The 18,133-nt window shown below is 57.0% G+C and overlaps 1 protein-coding gene across 3 annotated transcripts in view; it reads left to right on the top strand.

Moving 5' to 3' along the window:
* ZC3H7B (zinc finger CCCH-type containing 7B) overlaps positions 1 to 18,133 on the top strand; it is a 56,325-nt gene that overhangs the window by 25,853 nt on the left and 12,339 nt on the right. For 2 of the 3 annotated variants that reach the window (XM_025881491.2, XM_025881492.2), the window contains exons 4-14: positions 42 to 239; positions 971 to 1,129; positions 3,945 to 4,025; positions 4,846 to 4,902; positions 10,073 to 10,115; positions 10,665 to 10,858; positions 11,201 to 11,522; positions 12,491 to 12,579; positions 13,403 to 13,502; positions 14,944 to 15,105; positions 17,055 to 17,260. In XM_025881491.2, coding sequence (XP_025737276.1) covers positions 42 to 239; positions 971 to 1,129; positions 3,945 to 4,025; positions 4,846 to 4,902; positions 10,073 to 10,115; positions 10,665 to 10,858; positions 11,201 to 11,522; positions 12,491 to 12,579; positions 13,403 to 13,502; positions 14,944 to 15,105; positions 17,055 to 17,260 — 1,611 coding nt within the window. The remainder of the gene's footprint in view (positions 1 to 41; positions 240 to 970; positions 1,130 to 3,944; positions 4,026 to 4,845; positions 4,903 to 10,072; positions 10,116 to 10,664; positions 10,859 to 11,200; positions 11,523 to 12,490; positions 12,580 to 13,402; positions 13,503 to 14,943; positions 15,106 to 17,054; positions 17,261 to 18,133) is intronic. The other variant, XM_025881493.2, reaches the window with a different exon arrangement.

Genomic DNA, 18,133 nt, shown 5'->3' with positions numbered 1-18,133 from the left:
TGAAGACCCCTGAGCCCCCTCTGTACCCTGCCCCCTGGCAGGCCTTTCTGCTCAAGCTGGTGCAGAACCTGTTTGCTGAGGGCAATGACCTGTTCCGGGAGAAGGACTATAAGCAGGCGCTGGTGCAGTACATGGAGGGGCTGAACGTGGCCGACTACGCCGCCTCTGACCAGGTGGCCCTACCCCAGGAGCTGCTGTGCAAACTGCACGTCAACCGGGCCGCCTGCTACTTCACCATGGTGAGCCCGACGCCCTCCCTTCCTCTCCCTCTACGCCCTGGGCCCTGACCACCACTTCCCCCAGATGCCCAGCCGAGCCCAGCTGGTACCCCAGTGAGCCTTTGCAGGGCCGGCCCCTCACGTCCTCCTGTGTGAGTCTCACCATCTACTCCCGTGGCTCTCAACCCCAGCCGCACCACGGACTCACCTGGCGAGCCTTTAAAGTACTAATACGCGATACAAACATTGGTTTGTAATGATACTAAGCCCCACCCCGGAGGAATTAATTTAGGCTCTCAGGGCGGCCTGGGCACTGGCAGGAGTCTGTGGGCAGTCAGGGCTGAGATCCGTGACCCTCATCATGTGCTGCCTCTTTCTGCAAAGCCCTGGCCTCTCCCTCGTGGGCTCTCTCCCTCCTGTCTCCCCCACCCCCTGAAAGCGGCTCTGGCCTCCACCTCTTTCCTGTCCTGCTTGCTCAGTGACTCGGTCACTCACCAGATCTTTTGGGAGGCTCTGCTGGGAGCTCTGCAGGGGACCCACTAACACTTTTGCAATCCGGAGTGGCCTGTTCTGGAGAAGCACGTCTACCAGATGCCTAAGAGTATGAGCGCCAGAGCTGTTTCCTGGAGCTCTGAGCCCCCCTCCCTGACCCCGGGCCTCCAGCAGCCTCCATCTCTGCAGGGAAAGAGGCGGGAGGTGCAGGGAGGGAGGCAGCAGGTGCCGAGCGCTGAGCCACCCGCTCCTCTCCTCAGGGCCTGTATGAGAAGGCGCTGGAGGACAGCGAGAAAGCGCTGGGCCTGGATGGCGAGAACATCCGGGCACTGTTCCGCAAGGCCCGTGCCCTCAGCGAGCTGGGGCGTCACAAGGAGGCATACGAGTGCAGCAGCCGGTGCTCCCTTGCCCGGCCCCACGTGAGTGCCCTGTGTGCCGGCGCTTCTGAGCCAGCTTCCTCCCCTGGGGCTTGGACTCGCACATACTGATACGGACCCTGAGCTCTAGTTGTGTTTCAGGCACTGCTGAAAATGCACTGTGTGTATTAACTCACTTAATCCTTGCATCTACCCGTTGAGGTAGATACTGTTATTATCCCGTTTTATTTTATTTTATTTTATTTTATTTTTTTAAATGTTTTATTTATTTATTCATGAGAGTCAGAGAGAGAGAGAGGCAGAGGCAGAGGGAGAAGCAGGCTCCCTGCCCAGTAGGCAGCCCGATGTGGGACTCCATCCCAGGATCCCGGGATCATGACCTGAGCCAAAGGCAGACGCCCAACCATCTGAGCCACCCAGGCGCCCCAATACTGTTATTATCCCATTTTAAAGATGAGGAGAGAGGCACAGAGAAAGAGGAACTTAGCCAAGATCGCAGCTGGGGGTGGCAGAGTCACCCTTGAACCCAGACAGTCTGATTCTAGAGTTGGCATCCTAACCTCTGTACTGTGACGGTACAGGGTTGCAGTGGGGACTAAAAGGGGTGCCACATGTGCCGGGATCCTGATGTCCAGGCTGCCCCTAGGTGGGGGAGAGACAGGGAATGGACCAGTAGTGAGCCTGGCTTGCCCTGGCCCACACACAGCTGGGCACGTGCCCTCTTCCCCCTTTATTCATCCACCTAACAAGTATTTACTAAGCACCCACGCAGTGCCCAGATCTGTGTCCTTCATGGACCCACAGTCCACTGGGAGATATGGAAAGAGCCCTGGGGTCTAGACCTGGCTCCACCACTGACCCCCAGCGTGACCTTGGACAAAACACTTCCCCTCTCTACACATCAGCTGCATGTCTATAAAAGGCCCCTCCTACTTTACCCCTGAAATAATGAGTATGAAGGGGCTCAGAAAAGGCTCAGTTCTGCCCAGGAGTGATCAGGATCTTAGAGGGCTCCCTCCTTGGAAGAGAGTGGGCTTGAGTGGGGCCAGAAGAAGCAGGAAGGATCTGGGTGGTCAGAACAGAGGGAAGGCCATGTGCACAGTGGTCCAGGATGTTGGTGTCAGAGAGCTGGGTTTAGGGTTCTAATCTTAAGTCAGCCATCTACTAGCCATGTGGCCTTGGGGGGACACATACAGCTTAGTCTCTCTGAGCCTTGTTTGTACCCCCTGTCAAACAGGGGTGATAATATGCCATGCATCATTGGGCTATGAGAATGGAATCTGAAAATCATGCAAGGCAATTGGCATAATGGCCAGAAAACATGCACTGTTACTGTACTTTTTGTTTATTATTCATGCCTCTCCAACTCAGTTTAAAGATTTTATTCATTTATTTGTCAGAGAGAGAGAGAGAGAGCACAAGCAGGGGAAGCGGCAGGCAGAGGGAGAAGCAGACACCCCACTGAGCAAGGAGCCCGATACAGGATTTGATCCCAGGACCCTAGGATCATGACCTGAGCTGAAGACAGACACTTAACTGACTGAGCCACCCAGGTCTCTCCAATTCAGTTTAGTTCACAACTGAGATCCTGTCTTATGACAATAGTCCCTGAGCTGTACAGCATTTTCTAGTGTCTGTAGCAAGTCCACATCCAAGTCTCATGTCTACCGTTCATGGGCAGGCAGGGTGGCGTTTACCCCACTGTACAGGTGGGGACACTGGGGCCCAGCAAGGTTGCTAACTTGCCTAAGGAAAGTGCCCAGATGAGGACTTCTGACTCTGAGTTGGGGGACTGCCCGTTTTCCAGTCTTTGTTGGCAAATACTGGCTGAACCCTGCTCTGTGTTGGGTACTGGGGACCAGAGATGACTAAGACTCTGGCCCTGGGCTCCAGGAGCTCATCAGCTAGGGAGGTGTGGACAAAGGCACAGGTTGTTACAACATCCTTGTTCCCCCTTTGGTCCTTGGACCATAGTTACCATTTCTTTGTTTATTGGTTGGTGTCCCCCACTAGACTGGAGCCTCCATGAGGCCTGGGCCCCGTCCTCCCTGTGACGGTGGTGTCCCTGGCTCCTAGCCCTTGCCTGGCACGTAATGTGCATACAGCAATACAGCCTTGGAGGGAGGAAGGAATGTCGGGTGCTGTTACTGAGCACTAACCGTGGGCCAGCCATGTTCCAAACTTCCCACATTCTCGCTCCTATGGGCCTGGGCACCACCCACATGTCCTCTCTCGCAAAGAGATCTAAGACATTGCGTGGTGAAAGAAGCCAGTGGTAGAACAATAGGTACAATATGATCTCACTTATGGAAAAAAAAAAAAAGGAGAAAATCCTCACAAAGCAAAACGGAGCATCCTTTATAGGTCTATAGGCACATACATAAATTCCTAGAAAAGATCTGTAGGGAGACAGATCAGAGCACAAGGCATGCTCCCTCTGGGGAGGAACCTAGGGTGAGGGTGGGGATGGGGGTGATCCAGGGGAGCACTTGCTCTCTCTGCAACATCTCAGCCCTCTACAGTGACACTACTATTTGCTGAGTTTTAGAAATAAAAAGATCATCTTAAATTCCAAAATAAAAATTATTCCTTTCCCATCCCCACAGTAAAAGGACAAAGGGAAGCATGAGTTCTGGTTCAGCACCCCCCACGCACAAGTGGTGTGACCTGGGCAGCCAGTGACCCCTCCTGGGGCCTCACTCCCTTGTCCGTAACATGGGGTAACAGTGGACGCCCCCCCCACACACACACACACATGCCCCACTGTGCCCCGAAAGGGCGGCTCAGGGTCTCCCGAGCAGAGCTCTGTGAGCTAGGGCAGACTAACCTGCTCCACCCTTTGTCTTGCCGTTTCCAGGATGAAAGCGTAACTCAGCTTGGTCAGGAGCTGGCTCAGAAGCTTGGGCTTCGGGTTCGAAAAGCGTATAAGAGGCCCCAGGTAGGTGGGCTATGGGCGCTGAGGGTGGGCGGGGGTAGAGATGGGGAGGTCTGAAGGGGGACCAGGCACCTTCAGGCAGAAGTGGGTGAGGGTGGCCAGGGCCGGGTCAGGACAGAGGGCAATGATAACAGGTGATCTTCTCTCTCTGTTGGCTGGAAGCCCTGGACCGACTTCCAGAAGGTTTTGGAAAAGGAAGGAACAGCCAGAGTTTGCAGTTCACCTTAGACACTAGCTGCTAAAACCTGTTCCCTCCCGTGCCCTGGCCAGCTTAAATGCCCCAGAGATGGCCTGACTCGACACTGGTGTCCTTCGGCCTTGTGTTCTCGAATAACCTCTGTCGGGTGCATATTGGAGACATTGGCATCTGTGTGGCTCTTTCAGATCCACGTTTATTCACTTGGCACCTCTTCTGTGTCAGAAAGCTGCTTGGGGGAGAGGGTATGGCTCTAGAGTCAGCTGTGACCTTGAGCAACTTATTTCTCTCTCCCCTGGGGTTTCTACATCTGGAACATCTGGGTAATTATGCCCACCTCAGGGGGCTCGTGGGAGGATCAAAATGAAAGGATGTTTGATGTGGTGCCTGGCACGCAGTAGGAGCTTGTATGTGGAAGTCCTCTGCCCAGGTCCCAGTTACAGGAAGAAAATGCCTGAATCTGACCCAGAAACAGGGCAGGTGACTCGGGCAGACCTAGGGACAGGGAGCCTTAGGGTACTACAGACCCCAGCTGCCTATGTTGGGGCCCCTCTGCTGCCCTGGCTGATGGGACCTGGAGCATCTTTCTAGAATCTTCATCTCTTCCCACTTCTCTAACCTCTGCAGGAATTGGAAACATTTTCTCTGCTCAGTAATGGCACTGCAGCTGGCATGGCAGATCAGGTAGGTTGGGGGCCAGGACCCCAAGCCCCCTCCCCGCCTCCAGTACCAACCTGTCATGAGGGTTTTGGATTCACTCTCTGGGGCAGAATGACCCCAGCAGGGGGTCCAGGGCCATCAGACTGAAGGGTTGGGCTCCATCTGTCCTAGACCGCACTGCTGTGAGCCAGACACCTGCCCTGGGAAGAGGGGTGACTGACTGCCTGGGCCTGGGCCAGACCCAAGGATAGCTCTGGGATGCACAGCACCTCCACCTCTCAAGAGGGGCCTCCTGGGACCATAGGGGCGCAAAGTGTGGGGATAGGCTGTGGCCGCTGTTGGCGGGCGGGTGGCCCAGGCCCATTGACCTTTCTGCTTCCTCACCCCCAACCCTCCTGCTGCCGTTGCTTTCCACCCCAGTGGGCTTTCTGCATCTAGGCCTCCAGGTCTCTAATGTCCTCCCTCCAGCCTACCCTGCTTTCTCTGCCTTTCCATTTTCAAGACCCAGCTAAAGCACACCCCCTCACTGAGGCCCTTCCCGGTACCCCTGCCCAAGTGACTGCTGGGGAGATGCACAGAAGTGGGGGGCAGAGCTCATACCTGGGATCCCATAGAGAAGAGCCCAGCCTGCCGCTGTGCGGGCTGTTCTTGAGCAGAATCTTTACCTCTGAGCCTCAGCTTTCGAATCTGTGAAATGAAGGTGTTCTGTCCCTCGGCCAGAACCAGGGAGCATACCCTGAGAAGTGTGGCACCTGCGAGAGCCATGAGGAGCAGTAACTGCTGGTACTTCAGCGTTACCCTAGGTTTTGGATGTACCCCCCCTCCCTGGCCAAGACCCTTGTGCAACCCTGGCTCATCCTGGGGGTGGCGGCAGGACCTAGTACACACACTGGACTCCCCCACTGCTCACCACGCATGCTCAGGTGGACTTTGAGGCTTTTTGGAAGACAAGGAACAGGCTGTAGGAGCACTGATGGAGGCTGGGGTCCTGCCTCTTTGTTGTACATAAGGGGAGACTGAGGCACAGAGCGAGGAGGGGACTTGGCGAACATCACACAGCAGGCCTGGCTGCCTCCGAGTGTTACAAGGTTTTCATTCATTCACTCAGCAAACTCCCAGAGAACCCTTTCTTGGCCCTGGGCTGGGTGCTGGGGCATAGTGGAGTCAGGGCAGCATATCCTTGGCCTTGGGGACTTCCAGGTGCCAGATTCACATCTCCCTGGATAGCATTCCTCATGGATTGTAACCGGAAATTTTGGGGCCTGGCACATACTGGATGCTCAAAAAAAAAAAAATATTATGACATTTTGCTATAACAAAATGCCATGGACTGGGTGACTTATAAACAACAGAAATTCATTTCTCACAGTTCTAGAGACTGGGAAGTCCAAGATCAAGGTGCTGGCCAATTCGGTATCTGTTGAGGACCCGCTTCCTGATTCAGAGATGGCACCTTCTAGCTATAACCTCACATGGCGGAAGGGGTAAGGGAGCTCTCCAGTGTCTCTTTTATAAGGGCACTAATCCCGTTTGTGAGGGCTTCACCCTCATGACCTAATCACCTCCCAAAGGCCACACCTCCTAATACTATCACGTTGAGGGTAGGATTTCAACGTGTGAATTTGACATACGTTGAACATTTAACAAATATTCAGACCATAGCAGTGAATGAATGACTGAAGAATTGCAAATAATTTCACAATGCCTCGAGGAGGTACTACTTACCCCTATTACAAAGAAGAAACCAAGGCCCAACAAGTTAGATGACTTGTCTGAGTTCACTGAGCCTGGGGCTAGGTACGTGGTAAACAAAACATTCGTGGTTCCTGCCCTCAAAAGAGCTCACAGTCCAGGGTGAATGGATGCTAGCCTGATAATTTCTGGTTACAAACCATCATGAGAGCTGTAAAGGCAAAGTGTGGGTAGCCACGGGCCACTGGAATAGGGAAGCCTGATTTAGATTGGGCATCAGCAAACTTTCAAATGAGACCTGAACGTTGAGGAGTAGGCAGGGGCATGGTGTGCTGGTAAAGCTGCATTTCAGACGGGATGTTATGTGCAAAGGCCCTGAGGCTAGGAGGACCTCAGAGAATGGGAGGGACCAAGTAGAGGGGAGGCAGGGCCCTAGTGGGGCTGGGACAGTAGATAGAAGCCAGACCACCTTGCCCCTGGGGAGGAGCTGAGTCTTCATCATAGGAGTGTTGGGAAGGCATTGAAGGGGAAGAGTATTGAGTCTGTTCATGAATTCAGAAGAGATTTATTGAGGGCTCCTGTGTGCCCAGCATAGAGTCGATCGAGGCGCTGGATATACAGCAGAGGGAGAAATAGCCAAGGAGCCCCACCCTCATAGAACTTACAGCTAACTGGAGGAGACAGCAAACAAAAAGCGATCAGTGCCTTGGAGACATGGGCTGGGGAATGCTGGGGCAATTGGGAGGGGTTGCAGTTTTAAACAGTGAGCGGGGAAGGCCTCAAGGAGAAGGAGACACTGGAGCAAAGACCTGAAGATGAGGGATGTGTCTTGAGGAGGTCTAGGGGAGCAGGCAGAGGGAATGGCCAGTGCAAAGGCCCTGAGGTAGGGGTGTGCCCAGTGTATAGGTAGAACAGCCAGGAGGCCAGGGTAGCTAGAGGCCAGGGTGCAGGGCTCCTCTTTCCTCTTGCCAGAGGTGATAGGGAGGCAGGGAGTTATTCAGGCAGATCTTACTCAGAGTTCTTGGGTATCAAGGGCTCCTGCCTCATTCCTGGAGCTGAAGAAACTGTCATGATTGCACCTTATAGGACTATGCTGGGGTGACCCTGGCTGGGTACGTGATGGTATGTCCCTGCTTCTTCCTTCCCTTCCCGCAGTGACTGCCCTGGTTTAAGCCACATCCCACTTGGGCTAGCCTCCCCTTCCTGTACCCTCAAGGTGAACTCTGACAATCAGGCCTCTGGATCTCTCCGCAGCATAGAGACCCTCTGGTTATTAATTAAAGTGTCTGTTTAAAAGGAATCAACTCCAGATACGCGTGCCTGGCATTTAGGCTCCCTAAGAGTCTAGTTCCAGCGTCCCTCTCCATCCTCACCTCCTACCCATGCACCAGACAAAGCGTGTGTGCTTTTCTCACCGGCTCTGTGGCAAGCTCCTCTGAGAGCAGGACCATGGGTTCCTCTGTTCTGGGCCTCCACATGGCACCCCTTTGGAGTCAGATAGGTCAGGTCTCTGCTCACTGGTGGCATGACCTAGAGGAAAGGACTTGTCTCTGAGCTTTGGGTTCCCCTCTATAAAACAGAGATGATTGTGCTCAGTTCCCAGGGTGCTTGTGTGGATGACATGAAGGCAGGCCTGGGAGGCCAGCAGCCTGGCGCCCCCAGCGGGGGTGGGGCCCCTCCCCATCCCGTTCCAGCCCAGCCCACACGTCTTTCCTCAGGGCCAGGGGTTGGGGAGCCTCCAGGATACACGGAGTGGGGCAGGGGGGAGCGTGCCGGCCAGATCCCCTGCCCCAGGAGGTTTCCACAGACATCATGCATGAACCTGGCCACAGGCTCCCCTGCAAGACTCTCCAGCACCGGAGCCCCGGTGGTTCAGCCAGCCGGTCATTGCACATGCATGCCTGGTTGGGGAGACTCATGAGCTGCACCCCACGGGGAGCCTCCTGGGACTTGGAGATGAGACGGGCAGGCATGGTGTCCACACCTGAGCTTGGCAGCGTGAGGGACAAGACCAAAGAAGGCAGTGAGTTTTAGGGACAGATAGAACCTGAGGTGGCCTTGTTTCGAGAGGACGTGACAGAGCCTGCATGGCAGGACTCAGGCAGGTAGAGAGGAGGGGGCAGAACTCAAAGCAAGGGGAACAGGCTTGAGTACTGAGCACAGGCCGAGAGGCAGGAGAGGGGAACGTGTGCCCTGGACCACAAGACTGGTTCTCCCCGTGGGGGTTTGGAAGTGCCTGGGCTCTGGAGCCGGGCATGGGTTCTGTCTCAGGTCTCGAGTGCACCCTTATCTGAGGCAGCCACTCCACCTCTCGGGGAGCCTCTGGGCCCCGCCATGTTGTGGTGGCTGTAGGGGAACAGCAGGTCCTCTATGAAAGCCGCGGGTACGAGGCCCGAGGGGGTGCTCCATCAACCTTGTTGCCATGTGAGTGCCCCTAGCAGTGAAAGGCAGGGACAGACGAGCCTCGCAAGATGGGCTGGAGCTGGGTGGCGGGCAGGGGGCCTGGAGAGCCGCGGACACAGTGGGCAGGGAGGCGCACGGCTGTCCCTAGCGTTGTCCACCTGACACCTCTTTCCCTCCTCCTGCACTCTGTATGCTGTCTGTGAGGGCAGCAGCTCTGACCCAGCGTGGCAGCCTCGGTTTGTGCAGCAAACACGCCCGAGACACTGAGCTGCACGTCTTTGCCACGCCAGGGCCAGGCTCTAGGGCGTGAGAAGTGTTCTGTGCAGGTGGGGCTGGGAGCGCAGAGGCCTGGGGCTGGGGTCGGGGCCGAGTCCCGAGTCAGACAGCCCCTCTCTGGCCCGGGAGTGGCAGCTTCTCTGGACCCCTGGACTGTGCAGGGGCGGGGTGGGGGGACAACACCTTGCAGGGCACCTGGACCAAGGGCTGAACTCGATTGGCTGCAAAGTGCTGGCCCGGCCCGGCAGGAGGCAGGGCACCGGATGCATCTTGCTGCTGTTAGCGCCACTGCGGGTCCACGGGGCGGGATGGCTAGCAGGGAGGCTCTGGTCCTCCTGTTGCCCTCGGTGGGCGCCCAGATAAGGAACTTGGCCAGGCCCCAGAGCAAGCTCCGGACCAGCTTTCCCTCCAACAGCAGGTCCATGGGTGGCAGTGGGATCCCACCTGGGCTCCTTCAGCTTGGGGCCGTAATTAGGGGAGGGGACACTGGTGATTTGGGGAGTGGCACTTTTGTCTTTGAGCTGCAAACTATCCATGCAGGACATGGCTGGGTAAAAACCCGCCACCCTCCCCGGGGTATGGACCCTGTCCTGTGATGGGTAAGGAAACTGGGGCTCAGAGGTTATATCTCTTTCCTCCCAGGGTACCCCTCCAGCAAGGGGCAGATGTGAGGCCTGTCTGACCCTACTCCCCCTGCCTCCTGGCCCCCGCCCCGCCGGCCCTGTGCTTAATTCCAGCAATAGTCACGGGGTGGGGTGGGGCGGGCACCCTGGCCTTCCCGGCCCATGTCTGCCTGACTTGTCTGTGTCCTTCCTCTCTACAGGGAACTTCCAATGGATTGGGATCCATAGATGACATCGACACAGGTAGTGTCCCTGATTTGAGGGCCCAGGGCAGAGGTGGGTCCCCAGGCGGGGCTCAGCCTGAGGGCTGAGGGCTCCCTGCCCTAGGAATTCCTCGAAGCATGAAAGTAAACAGCGGGCCTGGGAAACCAGACTCCCTCTCAGGGAGGAGAAGGTGGGGGTCAGCCACACAGTAGGGTAGCACTGATCTCGTGTCCTCTGCCGCAGGCCGGCACCTCCCCCAACTGGGAGTCCCCTTCTCTTCCTCACTGGCTTGACAGTGTCCCTTGGAGAAGGCATGGCTTCTCCCCAGGTAGGATGTTCAGGCACTGAGCCAGGTCCGTTTGAGAGATACCGTAGGACTGAGGAACACTCTCCTGCTCTTCATGACCTTCCTTCACTGTGACTGAGCCTCCAGCCATGGAGTCAGGCCCGCCGGGCAGACAGGGTTCCTGACAGGAGCTAGGGAAAGGAGGGAAGGTGTAGCGTGAGGATCTTAGGGCCCTGGAACACCTCCCTCCCACCACCAAGCAGGACCCCCTGTGGCTACTGATCCCACCCTCCCATCCACAGACTGCTACGTGGACCTGCGAGGCTCCCCGGCCCCGCTCCCCTCTCCCCCCACGATGCCCCTGTTCCCTCATGTTCTGGACCTGCTGGCCCCCCTGGACAGCAGCAGCAGGGCCCTCCCTGGCACTGAGAGCCTGGACGACTTCTCTGACGGGGACGTCTTTGGGCCGGAGCTGGACACCCTACTGGACTCACTGGTGAGCCATGTTGCCACCCTTCTGCTCCCCCGAAACCCTCCCCACCCAGGACCCCCAGACATTCATCCTCCTGTCACAAGGTATGGAGGGAGGGTCCCATCTCCATGTCACAGTTGGAGAAACTGAGGCCCAAGGAGGGAAAGGGACCTGCTTGGGGTACAAACATGAAGCTCTAGAATGCGCAACCAGAGGGACCATGAAGATCCCTGGCTCCGCTCACGGGACAGGTCAGGGCTGAGGCACAGAGGGGTTGGCTGGCCTGCGGCCTGCAGCGCTTGTGTCCGCCCAGGCCGGGGTAGTCAAGTTCTCCTCCAACCGCTCCTTCTCTTCCCCACCTCACAGTCTCTTGTCCAGGGTGGCCTGCCTGGCAGCGGTGTGCCCAGCGAGTTGCCCCAGCTGATACCTGTGTTCCCTGGTGGGACCCCACTTCTGCCACCCGTAGTGGGTGGCTCCATCCCCGTCTCCAGCCCACTGCCCCCGGCTTCCTTTGGTCTCGTCATGGACCCCTCCAAGAAGCTGGCCGCCTCTGTGCTGGATGCCCTCGACCCCCCAGGCTCGGCACTGGACTCCCTCGACCTGCTGCCATACTCGGATACGCGGTTGGATGCCCTCGACAGCTTTGGGTCGACCCGTGGTGCCCTGGACAAGCCCAACTCCTTTGTGGGTGAGGCCTGGGTGGGCACGTTCACCCCCACCCCCTTGACAGTTTTCAAAGTACCACCACATCTCCAGTCTCTGGGGAGTGGAGTTGGGATTACAGCTCTATTCAGCCAAGGTCCAGGCCCTCTCTCCGCATCGTGGTCCAGGGCCACCACCTCTGAGTTGCTGTGTCTCCTGCAGTGCTCAGCACAGTGTGCGGCTGAGACCTGAGGGGCTGGGTGTCTTGTTCAAGATCAAACAGCAGAGCTGGGATAGTCCAGGACTCTGGACTTGCAGTGTGGTGCTCTCTGCCCAGCCTTTTGGGGCCCTGGGGCCGCCAGGCTGGTAGGGTCCCATGGGGATGATCCTGAGGCTGGGGAAAGGTGCCAGGCCATAAGCTCCTTCAGCACCACCCTGAGCAGGGCACCAGGGACCCAGAGAGGAAGCAGCCCTGTCAGGACCCTTGCAGGACCAGCTTTCAGACAGTTGGACCTAGCTAGCCCAGGGTGCTCACGGCTCAGGGGGATTCGAGAGGCTGCAGGAGCACCAGTGTGCTTCACTCAGCCCTGGAGCCAAAGGGAGACTTCCTGGAGGAGCTGATGGCTGAGGGAGGTCTTAAAGGCAAAGGTCCTCTGCTGGCGGGGGGAGCAGTATGACACAGGCTTGCATGACGGAGGGACTGACCGATGAGCAGAGTCATCAGCCAGAGGGGAGGGTGGGTTGGGGGCCTTGAAGACCTGAAGCTGGTGTCAGAGGATCTTTGAGTCACACTGAGAGCTTGGGCTTTCTTCCAGGGACAGGGGGGCTGCGGCCGGTGTAAGGACAGGGTGCACATGCTCAGGCTGGGACGTCGCTCTGTCCCTGGGCAGTGGCCTTGAGGGTAGAGGCAGGGGATCAGCATGAACAATAGAGGATGTATGGCCTGGGTGGTTTCTACAAGTTACAGATGCGTACAAGGAAGTCCTCAGAGGACTTCTCACCCCTTCCGAGCAGGGCAGGTGACCCCTGTGTCTTCTTGCCCAGAGGAAACCAACTCACAGGACCATCGTCCCCCAAGTGGTACTCAGAAGCCAGCCCCCTCGGTGAGTACTTGGCGCAGATCCGTGACTAGGTACCGTGTGCCCTCTCAGGAGTGGAAGGGAAGTGGTTGTGGGCTCCAGAGTGGAAGTGAGCCTTCTGCATGGGATGAGGTGCTGCCTCCCCCAAGGAGAGGCACCCTCAGAATGGATGGGCCAGAGATGGTCTCCCTAGCCCTTCCAAACTGAGCCACGTGCTGGGAGGGAGAGCTGAGGGCACGGCCCAACCCTTGTCTGACAGAAGAGGACACTGAGGCTCAGAGGGGTTAAGCAACTTCTCCAGGGTTAGTAACATCCCTGTTCTTGTGACTCAGCCAGGTGCTGAGTTTAGGAGAGCGCTTGGGCAGGTGGCAAGGCATTCTGCACTCTGCACTCTGGTGTTAGTCTAGACACTAGCTTTGTGGCCCTGGGAAGTAACGTAACCTCTCTGAGTCTTGCCTTTTTCCCCATCTGCTGATGTCTTGGGGGCTTGGGAGATGGAGGCTGGGAGTGGGGAGGACATGTGCATAGGCCCCAGTTGGGGCCATTCCTGTTTCTCTGCTTTCATGTTGGGCTTTTGCTCAAGGGAAGGTTCTGGGCCAAGGTCACTGTCAGCCATGCACCCCCACTAGGCTGGTTCAATCCCAGTGTTACAGATTCTTGGATCATGTTGTAAGGAATTCCCTGTCCAGGAGGGTAGGAGAAAGGGGAGGGTGCTAGGCTACAGTTCTGCTCTTGGGTAGGATGGGGGGGGGGTCATAGAGCCCCCCCAGCCTCTGGTGCCCAGGCTGGCTCTGGTGGCTCCAGCCAGGGTCCAGTGCCCAAGACGGCCAACCTCCTCCCATCACAGCCAGAGCCCTCCATGCCCAACACCGCCTTGCTCATCAAGAACCCGTTGGCTGCCACCCATGAGTTCAAGCAGGCCTGCCAGCTCTGCTACCCCAAAACAGGTAACGTCACGCCTTTATGTTCCTCTGTCCTCTGCCCAGAGATACTGGGAATCCAAGAGTAGAGCCTCCCAGGATAACAGAACCCTAACGTACCGGCCAGAGATAAGTGTGGGAAAACAGGAGCCCCTCTGGGTATTTTGAGCAGGTGAGGAATTGGGGGAAGGTGCAGAACGTGGGGGTTTGGGGCTTTCAAAATTGCCAGAGAGGCTAGAGGAGCAGAACCTGGGAGTGTCCCCTGGCTTCTAGGCTGCTTCTCCACAAGCCAGGGACCCCTCTCACACAGGGGTCGGGGCTGCTGGACCCTCCGGCCTGTATCACAGCCACCCACAGCCCAGAGGCGGGTGCTTGGCCATGGAGTGGCGTCCAGCTCGCTGCTGCAGGAACACATTCGCCAGAGGAAATGCAGCCCACACATCATGCCACCTCCACCTCACAGTCCGCTTCTCCCATGAATGCATCTCCCTGGGTGAACACAAACCTGGCCTGGAACCCAGATGGCAAAGGGGTCTGGGAAATGTAGTTCCTAGACTCCCAGCCCCCAAATCCAAGGGAGGTGACAGAAGCAGTTCAGAATGATGCCCAAAGCTGGGAGACAGTTTTCAGCACACCTGGAATCTCAGAATTCTAGTCTAAGACTCGTTTGCTAGAATCCCTGAAGTTTTAGTGTGATACTGTCTTGGGATGCCAGGGTTAAAAATCTTAGCAGTCTCAAGAATTCTCCATCTCAGGGGTATTAGGGTTGATAGGACCTTAGAGGTTGTCTAGTTGTTGTCCACACACTGCAGGACCACCCGCTTCATCCCCCGGCCACTTGCATGTCACCCTTGAGAGTCATCCCACCAAAGCGCCCATGGACTTGTAGGGGCGGGGAGCAAGGCGCCATCCTTTTGGATGGCTATGCCCGTGATGAAGTTCTTCCTCACGGACCTCAGACTGCCTCCCCAGTCCACACACCCACTGCCTTTAACACCCCGTGAACTGCTGTGCAGCTGGTGCTGGCCCAGTCAGGTTACACGGGGTCCCCACGGGGCTATTTCTCCATTGTCAGCGGGGTGGAGGCCCTGGGTCAGAGCCTTGGCAGGAACAGGGCCGGGAGGGTGAATCTGAGCAGCGCCCTTCCAGGCAGGACAAGAAAGGGGCGGGCCTGCTCTCTGCCAGGCGCTGTCTTCCTCATTCCTTCTAGGAAAACACTGAAATGTCTGGAGAGTCAGAGTGGTGGTGGAAGGGGGGTAGGTGCCTAGAAGGGGGTCCTTGGAGGGTTGGAGGGGCCCCCTGTCTCTAGGGAGCACTTGGCCAGGAAGGGTGTGGCAGGAGCTGGTGGGAGGCCCAGCTGACGGAGGTAGGTTTTTAGGCAGGGGTCCAAGGCCCACTGCTCAGGCCCATCAGCGGTCACCCCTCAGTCCTCCACCTGAAATCTGCGTCTGTTCACGTGTCCCCACAGGGCCCAGGGCGGGCGATTACACCTACCGTGAGGGCCTCGAGCACAAGTGCAAGAGGGACATCCTGCTCGGCCGGCTCCGGAGCTCTGAGGACCAGACCTGGAAGCGGATCCGGCCCCGGCCCACCAAGACCAGCTTTGTGGGCTCCTACTACCTGTGCAAAGGTGGGTGGGCTATGGCGGGAGCAGGCAGCGCGGCCAGGGCCTAGCTCCGCTCACGCTCAGCTGTGGCTCTGCTCTTCATCACCGGTAGATGAGGGTGGACATTCATCGAGGATGAATCCCACAGCAGAATGAGCATCTGGCTCCTCTCTTGACAGCTCCACAGACCGAGGGGGGTGAGGGGAATATTCGGGATGTTCCATTCCAGCTAAAGCCCCTACTGAGTGTGAGGGTCAGGCGGTTCGCGGAGGTCCTGAAGGGCTGTGGGAAAGGTGTGGGGAGAATCCATGTAGAGCACATAGGACTGGTACATAGTATAGTAAAGGGCTTGATAAATAATAGCTTTTAAATATTATTGTGTTATCGTTGTCCCCACTTCTGGCTCACGTCGACGTGGCCGGTATTTAATGGACGTTTGTCGCGTACCTTGCTTGCCAGCTTCGATTCCCCAACCAAGCAGTCTTCATGACTCTATACAAACAGTCATGACATTGTTAAGCGCTTTATAGTGTCACCCTTCTGTACCCAGCATCACGCATCCTCACAACTCCAGGCTAGGAAATTGAGGCTTTGGGAGGCTCCACCTTTGTCCCCCAACCCAGCCAATGGCAGTAGCCCCAGGCTGTCTGGACGTTTGCTGTCCTTCCGGCAGGATCTTAAGGACATGTCGCTTCTGGACTTGAAGGCCTCAGTTAGCTCTCCCCTGGCCAGTGTAGATGAAGTCCAAATTCTGTGAGGCTTACACATCCCCCGTCTGCCCTAACCACTCCCCAAATACCAAGAATCCGGACTCCTTTGCACACTCCTTTGAACTTGATCAAGCAACACCCGGATCTTGGGAAGCCATTCCCTAGAGGGCTCCCCTCTGGGGTCCAGCACAGAGCAGCAGTCAGTGGTGATCATCTGCTCATCGGCTCCCTTGTCCTTGTGCACCTCCAGCCCAGCAGAAGGATGGGGCAGGGCAGACAGAGAGTGCGCGCAGGGGAGAGAAAGAAAAACCGTTTCCACCACGAGGAGATGGCAGGGTTCCAGGTTGTGAGCCTGCCGCCCTCCCAAATCCCTGGTCCCCAGGAGTTTTTTGTTTTTTGGGGTTTTTTGCTTTTGTTTTAAAGTAGGTTCCATGGGCGCCTGGGCGGCTCAGTCATTAAGTGTCTGCCTTCAGCTCAGGTCATGATCCCAGGGTCCTGGGATCGAGCCCCGCATCGGGCTCCCTGCTCCGCGGGAAGCCTGCTTCTCCCTCTCCCACTCCCCCTGCTTGTGTTCCCTCTCTCGCTGTGTCTCTCTCTCTCTCTCTCTCTCTGTCAGATAAATAAATAAATACTCTTAAATAAATAAATAAAGTAGGTTCCACATCCAATATGGGGTTTGGACTCACAGCCCGGAGATCAGGAGTCGCCTGCTCTACCGACTGAGCCAACCAGGCACCACTGGTCCCCAGGGGTTTTATTTATTATTTCACTTAATCCCCACAACAACCCACTGTTCTCTGTTTATGGGACAGACAGCTGAGGAATAACAGGGAATCCCAGCCCAAGTCTGCTGGATTCCAAGGCCCAGGCCCTTAACCAATGGTATTTTCCTGGTGAATAATGAGAATAAAAGCCCTTGTGTTTATTTAGAGGCTTGTATTCATCTACAAAGCCCTTCGTCCTACCGCTCAGCCTGCCTGACCCACATAAGGCGGCTCTGTGGGGTGGTCAGGTGGGATGACCGCATGCTCTGGAGATGGAAAAGGCAGGTGCTCCCCCAACACAGGTATAGAGCAAAGAAGGGACCTGGCCTGGGAAGGGCTTTCCCCAGCTCGGCCACTCGGCCCCTCCCGAGTCCTGAGCAGCAGGCCACCACCCGTCACGGTGGCGATGAGCCTGAGTCCCTCCCGCGCAGCGGAGGTCCCGGGGACTGTGGGCTGCCGTCCCGCCTGGCAGAACGTGTGTCCTGTTGCCTCTTTGCAGACATGATTAACAAGCAGGACTGTAAGTACGGGGATAACTGCACCTTCGCCTACCATCAGGAGGAGATCGACGTGTGGACAGAGGAGCGGAAGGGCACCCTCAACCGCGACCTGCTCTTTGACCCGCTGGGGGGCGTCAAGCGCGGCAGCCTCACCATCGCCAAGCTCCTTAAGGAGCACCAGGGCATCTTCACTTTCCTCTGTGAGGTACCCGCGCACCCGCCCCGCTCTCCTGCCATCTCCACAGTCGATGGCACAGATGGGGCTGGGGGAGGGGCTCCCTGGCGTGCCCCATTATCAAATGTCAGTCCTGGCACCTGGGGGTTTGGGAGGCCTGACTAGAATCACTAGGTCCTTGGACTGCCAGAAAGGCCCATAGGACCCTATCTTGCTAAAGAAAAGGAAGAGAGATAATCATACCTACTCTTTCCAGATGGCCATCAGAGGCCAGGCTTGGCGCCAGGCGCTGGAGGTACTCATCCTCCCTGCACCTCCTTGTCTAGCTGTGTGGGCTCCGGTGCCTATTACGCCTTCCTGCCCACTTCCCTGCCTGTATCCAGGCCGTCCCCTCTCCCTGGAGCGCCCTCCCTGTGTTTCTGCATCTTGGACCCTCTGAGGCTCAGCTCGGATCCCAGCAGCTCCACCAAGTTGTCGTTAATTCCTTTCCTGGAGCTGCCACAGCAGACCCTGCTGGCCCCCTGCTTCCCTGCCTGGTCAGAGCATGATGAGGGCAGTGACAGTGTCGGGCCCATCTCCATGGAGCTGGAGCTCTGGATCCGGGTTGCTGGCAGGGTTGGTGCGGCTCAGCCCGGACATGACCCAGTGCACAGCCAGCGGCTGCGTGAACTTTACAAAGCACTTGCAGTTCTGTCATGTCCTTTCTGAGCTTCCCAGTGAGCCTGTGGGACAGGAGGCATGGTCACTCCAGTTTCCAGAGGCTTGGAGTTACCCCCTGCCCCAGGCATCTGGAACAGAGAGAGCCACAGCCCAGGTTATCTGGGAACTAGAGCCAGAGAGTGGGGGCCACGGAGCCCGGGGTGCCCTTTTGCACTCCCCTGACTCAGAGCAGGGCTGGCAGGG

Source organism: Callorhinus ursinus, unplaced genomic scaffold (assembly GCF_003265705.2).
Source record: "Callorhinus ursinus isolate GAN/ISIS: 27379988/994484 unplaced genomic scaffold, GSC_fseal_2.0 scaffold48, whole genome shotgun sequence".
In the NCBI taxonomy this organism is placed as follows: Eukaryota; Metazoa; Chordata; class Mammalia; order Carnivora; family Otariidae; genus Callorhinus; species Callorhinus ursinus.
Note: the sequence above shows the minus strand (reverse complement) of the source record. Positions and strands in the feature narration are given on the sequence as shown.